This window comes from Anarrhichthys ocellatus, unplaced genomic scaffold, assembly GCF_004355925.1.
Source record: "Anarrhichthys ocellatus isolate YVR2014 unplaced genomic scaffold, GSC_Weel_1.0 scaffold20, whole genome shotgun sequence".
NCBI lineage: Eukaryota > Metazoa > Chordata > Actinopteri > Perciformes > Anarhichadidae > Anarrhichthys > Anarrhichthys ocellatus.
Window position 1 is genome coordinate 1,935,187 of NW_022280050.1, and position 9,832 is coordinate 1,945,018.

Sequence of the window (9,832 nt, forward strand, 5' to 3'; positions counted from 1 at the left end):
AAAAAATCATAATCTGCCCTCAGTCCTTTCAATCACCACAAAAGACAGTGTGAAGCGTCCCTGAATCTGTGGTTTTGTCACTGAACAGCTCTCATAGTGAATCTCCATGCTGTTCTCACAGTACAGTGAAGTTCAGAAGTCCCTGTAACACCTGGTGCTGTAAACGTTATTGTTTTCTATTTTAACAGCTGCTTAATTTCTCAGGTGCTGGGCTTTGAAGTGGACTCGATCAACTCTGTGCAGTTCTCCAATCACACAGGTTGGCTGAGTGCTTTTAAAAGTGCTTTTTATTCAGTTTCACAAATTTATAGTGAGTCATTTTCCACTTTCTTAACAACTTGACCCCCTCATCTTTTTATTCAAATATGAAGCTATGAGTTTTTGGTATTACTGGTGTAGTGCACGGATTGGTAATGACGTTGTGACCCACGTGGTGTCACACAGTACCTGAGAGGATCTTTGTGTAGCCTTTGACCCTGAGCACACAGAGGTGTGGTGGACAGAGTTAATCACTGCCCAAAGCTCTGTCTCTCTGCCTGCTAGAATAAACCCTTTGGATGAGCTCTGCATGCATGGTTTAGCTGACTCAGTGAAATATAATCTTTGTAGTTAATGTTTTCTACAAAGTATTTTTTCTCTGATTCGTTAATCTTCCTTTTCAGTTAACTTTACATTGGGTATATATCTGTGGGAGTATGCTATCTTGTATGAATACTCTATTGTAGGCTGTATTAGTTCAACTTTTAAAGATCAATTGATGCAAAGTCAGCTGTTCAAATCAAAAAGATGCAGCAATCACATATAAATTCTGCACAGTTGGGCTTTAATTAATGTAGCCTACCTTTTCTTTCTTCCTTAAATCTAGTTTATTAAAGACTTACATCTACAATTAACCTTCCAAACAAGGAAAAAAGCATGCTTATGGAGTCCATAAATGGGTAACACATACTTTATACATGCATACACATATTCTACGTATTACTGTAGGTCTTTGTAGCAAACATTTTAGTTAGTTTCTTTTTCAAATACTTTCTAAATGTGTCCAAACATCTAAATTCATTATTTTTAATGTGCAACATAGAATCAAGTTTTGAGATAAGATGGTTGTTTAAGGCATTCCTGGGTAGAATTAATCAGGTGTCTTATTTGAAAATATCTAAACAGGAAGGAAGGTCGTGTAACCTTTGCTGATCAGTGGCCACAAGTATCAGTTACTGGATTGTAACGTTGGATTTCCCTCACTACATTTCCCAAGATTCTCTGCAATCGGTTGCTTCTAAACCAAGACACTGTCATTAGGTGACCAGACTGAGAGCACGTGAAATTGGGCTGTAAGCAGCAAACCGACTCAGTAATATCTGAAGTTAGCCACCATAAACTACTGGTCATAGTAAAGCAGACTATATAAAGCTGTAATAGTCATTAAGGACAACATGAAAACAAAACTTGTTGGCCGAAACACCCGCAGAAAGGATAGGATCATAACTTTTATGTTAATGAAAAATGTGAAAGAAATGCTTGTGCAAACCCTGTGCATCCTGACGCCATGTTGCCTGAGGCCTTTTGCACGTTCATAGTCTAACAAAGGACTTGTTTTTCTTAACTCTCAGCTGTCACTAATGTTGCACCTGCTGCTCTCTGTCCTGACGGTCCATTTCTGAGAAGATATTTTAATCCCCTTTCTTCTCCTGCTAACTGTGAGCTTTTCTCACAAGAGAGTTCGTCCTTCAACTTTCAGCGCTCTTGTTACACACCAACAGACCTGCTGCAGAGAACTAACTATCTGTATACGTATTTTCTCTTTTCGTCGATTCTACATCGTGTGTGTGTGTGTGTGTGTGTGTGTCCCCATCCCCATTTGAGAATTATTACTCTATTAAATGCTCTGGTTAAATAAATAGAACAAAGGTGTATTTACTTGAATTCATCTCTTTATTTCACTCCTCACAAGGAAATACACTTATTTCCACAACAATAATCTGGGGTCCACGTGCCAAAGAATGTGCTTTCGCCACAGGGGTGGGTAACATTTGCCCCAATATATATAATCAGTACAAACATCTGCTCTTCTGCGAGAGGAGGAAACTAGTCGGTGTTAAGCATGTGGAGTAAATTACATAACTGCGTAGACTGTAATCCTACTTCTAATCCTACTTCCAATGAATATTTAGAAATGTTCACTTTCATTGGAGGCATTAATACACAAGTTCCCCTCCGCGTGCCTCTACTTTGCCTCAAGCTTTCTGCTAAGCCCTCACTGCAGGAGGTGCTCTCTCGCTGGCTCAGGGTCAGGTTCGGGCTCCGTGTGAACAGTATGAAGAATACACCAAAGTGTGTTTGTGTCCATTCCCTGGCCAATCATTTGCAGTCAGAACAGCTTTTGGGGGGTTTATTCTAGGTCAGCGGAGAAGGAGGGACAAAGAAAGGGGGAAGCTGGCAGCCAGGATACAGGCATCCCATTCAGTCAATGTGGAGGCCCCTGTGTCGCCCCCCGGACTCTGCACGGAGTAGAGGAACCTCAGCTGGGGGAGGGGACGAGAAAAACACGTCGGATTGATTCACAGCAGGGTTGATATAATATTGCACTGTTTGTCTTGATTTAACTGTGTGTCATGGTCTCCATGGATCCTCAAAGAGTCTTCCAACCACACATTTGTATCTTTAAAATGTCAAGTCATTTTGAACCTCTGCTCTCCCTCTTGAATCCTAGGCTACGCCCATTGGAAAGGGCAAGTACTGACAGCAGAAGAGCTAAATGAACTGTATGAGGGCATTAAGCTCAATAACGTGAACCGCTACGACTACATCCTCACAGGTGAGTCCAAGCAGTGTGTGACTGTAGAGTAAAGAAACGTGGCTCCTCAGCAGCTACAGCTTTGTTTTGCTCTTTGCTAGAAGAAATACTAAATCATCCTTCAACAGCAGCCTCAGGAAGCCTCAATGTGGTACGGCACTTGGAGTGAAGGGGCACAACTTCCCCTCAAGTTATTGATGCGCAAACACCAGTGTACCTTGCTGTATTAGATTTGACCATATGGGCTGCCATAGAAGGGATTGATACACTTTGAATAGTAGTTGGAGTACTTGGAGAGAGAACAGCAAAGTAAAACAGACTTAGTTTCTCTTCTTCACACTTTTTCACCTCCAAGGGTACAGCAGAGACACGTCCTTCCTGGAAATGGTGGTTGACATCATTCAGGAGCTGAAGAAGGCCAATCCCAGCCTGGTATATGGTCAGAATAATTTTTTTTTTAAACATTGTTCACATTTCTATAACCAATACTGGTTAGTTGAAGCGATCGGTGGATGGACAGAAAAGTGATAGTACTAAAGTCTAAACATTTTGATAATCCGTCATTGTTTCAAGCAAGCCAATCACTCAACAGATCAGAAACACAGACACAATGTAAACAGCACCGCCCTCAGGCAGGGAGGTAAACAGCATTCATGTTGATTATCAAATCTTATGACGCTCTAAATTATAACACTTCAAACAGTTGGCCACACTAAGGAAATTCTGATGGGCACTTTTTTATTATTTTAGGACATGTTACAGACCAAAGAGTTTATCGATCATATACTCATTAGCTACAGCCCTAACAGAGTGTAACCTTTGTTCTTAATAGAGTCCAAAGCTTAATTTGAAGTCTTCTTTTCCACAGTTTGTGATCCTGTTATGGGAGACCACGGGGCTATGGTAAGCATCTTACTGTGAATTCTCCTTTTTCTTTTTTTAAACGACACACCTGATGAACTGTACTTTGTACTATCTGTGTACCTGAAAGTTAACTTTCAAAGAAATCTGTATATACAACCATTTGTGGCCATTTTATTCATATTGTAATTATTTGCTTTCACTTTTGGAAATCCATAATTTTGAAATAGTTGGTGTCACTTGTCAGGAGGTTTATAACTGCACGGAAAACCTGTTTTTGTCTGTTTCAGTACGTTCCAGAGTATCTGCTGCCAGTCTACAGGGACAAAGTAGTGCCTTTGGCCGATATCCTCACCCCCAACCAGTTTGAAGCAGAGTGAGTTCACTTCCAGTCATCATAAACAAAGCCAATATTACACTATGCTACATAGAAGCTAGCTTGAATTAGGGGATGATACTAATATGGCAATATTATTTAATATGGAGGAATATTAGATGAGTCGTTTGTTCATTATTCAATGCAGGTAAATACCTGATTGGTACATTTGTAACCACTGCTCTGTATTACACAGGCTGTTAACTGGGAGGAAAATCACCACAGAGGAAGATGCTGTTGAGGTGAGTATCAAACATATTCCTCACTGTGCTGCGTTTAGGTTGTGACACCAAAAAGTAAGAAAGCTATAATGTGACCCCTCCTACTCTCCAGGTGATGGACCTGCTTCATAAAATGGGTCCAGAGACCGTGGTCCTCACGAGCACAGACCTGCCCTCGAGACGTGGGGACCAGTTCCTGGTGGCCCTCGGGAGCCAAAACATAGGTAAAGTACCGGAACAACTTCCTCCAGACAGAACGTCTACTTTCTGCACTTTTTAAGACATTTTGGGATTTTACTCTTTATTTGGACGTGTCCTCGCTGTAGTGAAAGCAGATGGGACCAAAACCATTCAGAAAATCTGCATGGACATCCCCAAAGTGGATGCTGTGTTTGTGGGGACAGGAGACCTGTTTGCTGCCATGTTGCTAGCCTGGACTCACCATCATCCTAAAGACCTGAAGGTCAGTGGCACACTTACACTGCTTAAATGAATCCCAATGTGCTTGTAACCTTGTGTCTTCCTTCTGTTTTTCACAGGCTGCCTGTGAGAAGACTGTTTCCGTCCTGCACCATGTCATTAAGAGGACCATGACTCATGCCAATGGTAGGGATCGTGTGTGTTTATGGCTTCGGTTTGTCATTCGGACTCTCCGCTTTTATCTTGAAGTCGTATACTGGACACAAAGGAACACAGTGTGTCTTCTTTTAGATCTATATTTACACAATCAGTAGTAATATGTCAATCAGTAGTGTACATTATGTAGAGGCCACTTTTAAAAATTGTTGAGAAGCACACCTTGATTTCATCACTCTGCATAGTTTGTAATCTCACAGATTTGGTTTTGCTATCATTAGGTATTGAGTAAAAGTTGATTATATGTAAACGGAGACACACAATCTTATCACTGCATGTAAAAAGCCACAAGAGGATTAACAGCCTGAAGTCATTCACTGAGACAAGAATGACTGCTTGTCTCTGCTAGGCTGACTCGTAACCCCAAGTCCTAAACTTTGTCTTTCAGAGATGGCCGGCCCTGGGAAAAGGCCCAGTCCTGCACAACTGGAGCTGAGGATGGTTCAGAGCAAAGCGGACATTGAGAATCCTGCCGTTATAGTGGAAGCTACGCTTTTACAAAAGTCTTCACGCTGAAGATCGTAACGTTACCCTGGACATTGACATCTCGCTGGTACAAATCGACTTTGAATCTGGGCGGGCCGCCAGACACGTGTAGGATTTGTCTCGTGTCTCTGCCTTACAGAAACTCTGAGGGAGTACAAATGTTTTCATGAGCGCTGTCAGCAGGATGTGTTGTATGTACATTCTGCTCACAAACATACTGGAATCACTGCCATATGCGTCTGTACTATGGTCTGTGTAGACATCTACCATTCAAAAGAAGAAGAAAAACACCATTAGCCAACTATGTTTAGGTTTAAAGATAATTTAAGTGTACTTCAATCCTCAACATGGTGAACATCATTTCTTGCCATTAAACAACTCATAAATAGATGCATGGCCATGCCTCTACTTGCTTTGGCTATGATCGTAAATAAGGACTAGTCACAAGGCATAGTTTATCATGCATTTTAGGTAAAGTGTTAAACCTTCTACGTGCAGTAGGATGCAGTTAATATGTAGTCTATACAGTTTCACTTCAATTGTATCTTAATGATAATCATGAGAATAGTTGATGTCTAAAATTGTTCTTTTAATCAACTTTCTGGAAATGTTTTTCACCTTTTTTAATTTTGATGTCTTGAACTAGCAGATGTATAACATGTTAGATCCATGTCTTAAGCATCTCAAATTGAGGTATTTGCACAGATAATCTTTAATATATTTCCTAACAATCATTGTTTTCTTCTTTGACTGTTGTCATATCTCAACAAAAGAGTCGGTATGAGAGACCATGCTGTATAATAGCCTTAATGGGGGGTAAGAAGAAATACGTTGGTGAATGTTTTCATGTACCGATGTAATAATTGATCCTCGCACATGTTGGAAAGTTAAGTGCCAAGCCTTGAGCTGCTGCTCTGACAGAAGAAACAGCAATATAACAACAGAAATAAATTATTCATATTTTACTGAAGCTGTGTTTTGATTTTATTTATTTATTATTTATTACTAGTTTTCAAGATGAGTCACCCAAGCATGTGATATTTATTTTACCTGATATGGTTTTAATCTATTAACTGGGTAAAAGCACATTAAAGACACTTTTCTACAAGGTGTTCACATGAGGGAGGGAATTTGAAAAATAACTTTTTATTCCTTTCATAAATACTAAACACGACCTATAATTCCCAAATGAAGTTCAGGTTGAATATGGGTAATGATGAGAGGGAATGTCTCGGATCAAAAGAAAATAAACATGCTATTTGTAAAAATATACACAACAGAGATGTAAAGTGACATGTTGTTCACTTGAATACTTTGATACATTTAAACTTACATTATGACTAACTTTTACTGAAGAAAAAAGTCTAAAGTGTCATTTAAAAAGTTGTTTAAAATACATGCTAATGATCTATTTAAAACTGATATGATTGCATTTGATCTTCATGTAAAGGATGAAAGGAGAAATCAGATTAGGTGCTTTAATTTGAAAGGGTAAGGAAATAATAGCAAGACACAAAGACGAAAGGCAAACAAGTCAGCTCCCAGGTGCTTATTATATTGTGTGATTAGGGCCAGCTGACGCTCTGTGTTGTCAGCACTAATCCACCCCACAGTATGAATAGCCAGCATTAACCCAAATAACCGGGCAGGCCATTATGTCTGCTCAACTGCAACCTGAATACAGTAAGCACATTTAGAAGGACGCATTATGTGTGTGCATTATCTACAATGTAAAGTGAACGATAAACTCCCAGTTTCGTTGTGAAAGTGAAAGGATGAATTTGTTGTCGTGACTGGTTCATGTTTGAGACATTATGACTTTCCCTTCCAATGTTTATTGCAGCTGTGCAAAAACACCAGCAGAGGGCTAAAGAGGTCTGAAGTTGATCAGACATGCACATCTATGCAGGGAATAATATGACTAGTGACACATTATTGGCTGTGTAAGATTGAAATTTGTTGGTAAAATATCTGGTAAAAAGTGAATTCCTTATGCAGTATTACACATGCACCGTCAAAATCCTATATATCCAATTTAGGCTATCATGTTTAAGATGTTGCAATATTTCTTTATGTTTTGGATACTGGAGTTTAAATTTATCTTTCTGAGACGAAGGAATACTGATAACATCGAATTTAAACATGCAATACATTTTCAATTGTTCAAGCAATAGCCTGATCTATAAACTGATGTAATCAGTAATATACAAGAAAAATACACAGGTCATTTCACTAAATATACTTGTACTATGCAACTGATTTTACCTGTTCTTGAACTGGTCTATATTGGGTTGCATAGGCCCGTTATTTAAAAAAAAAAGATTGCGTATTTAATTTAATTGTGAAGATAAATAGGGGGCCGGACCGGATGTAGGACATGCAGCCAGCTTCAGATGGGCTTTGAGGAAACGTGGGGTTTTGACAGACAAACAATAGCGCTCTTGCAAATCGCATTAACCTTAAGTCGTTTTTTATTGCGTTTGAGGAAAACCTCCTAGGTAAGAAGAACTCTTTACAACCGAGTTATTTTTACGCACCTGAAGCCAAGGAAGCAACGAAAAAAGTACAAGAAAATCGACCGACTCCCAAGTGAATAATTCCCAGGTAAGCCGTTACAGAGTACCGTTACTGACACTGACTGCTAGCATAGCATAAAGTGACACAGGTCACTTGTCTAATGGCGGATAATGTATATGAATGTTTGCTCTCATTAGCTATGGCATGTCTAAATATTCGTCTGCATAATCCTCCCAAAATATACATGATACTTTAGCTACCCTGAATGTGTTAATGTAGCATGCTAGCCCGTTAGCAGCGCACTTCCGTCCTTGTGCTGCACACTAACGTCAGCTGAAGGCTTCTCTCTGTCAGCTAGCGGTAACTTCACGGACCGGATTATTTTATTTTAAGATGTAAAGACGTGGCTTGATCTGTGTTTTAGCAACTTTGACTCCACCGCGCAGCTAGCTTAATGTACGGCCGTAGTCATAACATGTGTTGGTTGGACAGAAGGGACATGCTGGCTAGTTTAATTTAGCTTCTTCTTCTCTTTTGTTTTTTAAGCTAGCCTTGCTGCACTAGTGCATTTTATTTCGGGGGCCAAAGAGCAGCACAACTAAGACGAAACACGTTTGTGGACGGAATTGGCACACAGTGTGACATGTCGGAGTAACGCAGATAACAAAATATCGTTTTAAAAGAACACACCATGACACTTGACATTGTGCCCATTGCTGTACGTCATGTTGGGGTTTGACCTGCGTAACGAGGTCGAACCACAACATCAGATGTAAGGTTACTGGAGTTCAGTCCAGTCCAGTCTGCGACTCTCTCACCAGTTCAACTTTAACCTTAACTTTAATCAACGTGTGTGTGTGTGTGTGTGTGTGTGTGTGTGTGACCGGCAAGTAATGTTACCGTTTATTTTGGGGTTTAAATGATGCTACTAGGATCATAAAAGGCAGCTGTGTTGTCACACTACTCTAGCGCCTAGTTAAATTACACTTCTATGGTTAGTCCATTGATGCAGCATTTGTCATGTTATGAATATTTAATGGTAATATGTACATTTACTCATTGGTTCCACGCTGCATGCAACACAACTTGACAGAGACGCGTGGACTGCTTTAGTGTGTGGCTATGCGAATGATTGTTATAAATGAATAGTTAATTTGTAAGGCGTGTGTATCATTTTTCGGTAATCTGATGAATGACTATGACAAATGGCTACTTATCTAAATTGCAATCTGTTCATTTTCTGTTGAGAGAATCGACCCTTTGACTGTCTAATCTTTCCAGTACTGGTGGTCATAACATTTTTATCCCACTAGCCAGTGCTCAATTAATCAGATAAAACCTGTAAAAAAAACATTACGTATGACTATGATTTTAAAAATCTGCAGACATCTATACGTTGCAGAAGTCATTGACTTCTTATTTGAAGTTATGTGCACACAAGTCTTTATCGCTTGCTCAGTTTCTTGTAAACGTATAGCACAGTCAAGTTTATTTCATTTTGATTATCCCTTCACAGTCCACAGCATTTTAGAAGTCTGTTGATGCAGGGGACAGGACTCTGCATAAGCCTAAATATCCAGCGGTCTAATTACAATGTCTTACAACATTTGTGGCCTCTTAAACCTAAGTGTGAACAGAAGTCATGTACTATATATAACACTTGCATGTGTTGCAATAGTGGCCAAATTGAAGCATCTACTTCAAAACGGTTGCTTCAAAGTCTGAGGACACGTTGGCACGAAGTAAAGTGAACTCTTTATCAGCTAATCAAGTATTGCCCTGAAGGACTTTGAGACGTACATGTGTGGATACGCCTAAGCTAATCCCACACTAGCAGTGTTTAGTTCTAACCTTGCAATCATTTTCGTGGCTGCAAAGTAACTTTAAATGTCCACACTCAACTCGGTGTTCATACTCCAGCAGTTGATTTCACCCATTAAC

At 39.7% G+C, this 9,832-nt stretch overlaps 2 protein-coding genes across 3 annotated transcripts in view; both read left to right on the top strand.

Moving 5' to 3' along the window:
• LOC116389777 (pyridoxal kinase-like) overlaps positions 1-6,344 on the top strand; it is a 7,854-nt gene extending 1,510 nt beyond the window's left edge. The window contains exons 2-11 of the mRNA XM_031858728.1: positions 205-259; positions 2,711-2,815; positions 3,150-3,233; positions 3,663-3,697; positions 3,946-4,031; positions 4,228-4,273; positions 4,365-4,476; positions 4,579-4,715; positions 4,792-4,858; positions 5,277-6,344. Of these exons, the coding sequence (XP_031714588.1) occupies positions 205-259; positions 2,711-2,815; positions 3,150-3,233; positions 3,663-3,697; positions 3,946-4,031; positions 4,228-4,273; positions 4,365-4,476; positions 4,579-4,715; positions 4,792-4,858; positions 5,277-5,404 (855 nt within the window). The 3' untranslated portion in view covers positions 5,405-6,344. The remainder of the gene's footprint in view (positions 1-204; positions 260-2,710; positions 2,816-3,149; positions 3,234-3,662; positions 3,698-3,945; positions 4,032-4,227; positions 4,274-4,364; positions 4,477-4,578; positions 4,716-4,791; positions 4,859-5,276) is intronic.
• A 1,401-nt stretch (positions 6,345-7,745) lies between these two features.
• The window catches only part of agpat3 (1-acylglycerol-3-phosphate O-acyltransferase 3), a 13,801-nt gene continuing 11,714 nt past the window's right edge, over positions 7,746-9,832 (top strand). The window contains exon 1 of one of the 2 annotated variants that reach the window (XM_031858445.1): positions 7,746-7,978. The gene's annotated coding sequence lies outside the window, so the exon portion shown is untranslated. Of the gene's footprint in view, positions 7,979-8,005; positions 8,252-9,832 lie in introns of those variants that run through there. The other variant, XM_031858446.1, reaches the window with a different exon arrangement.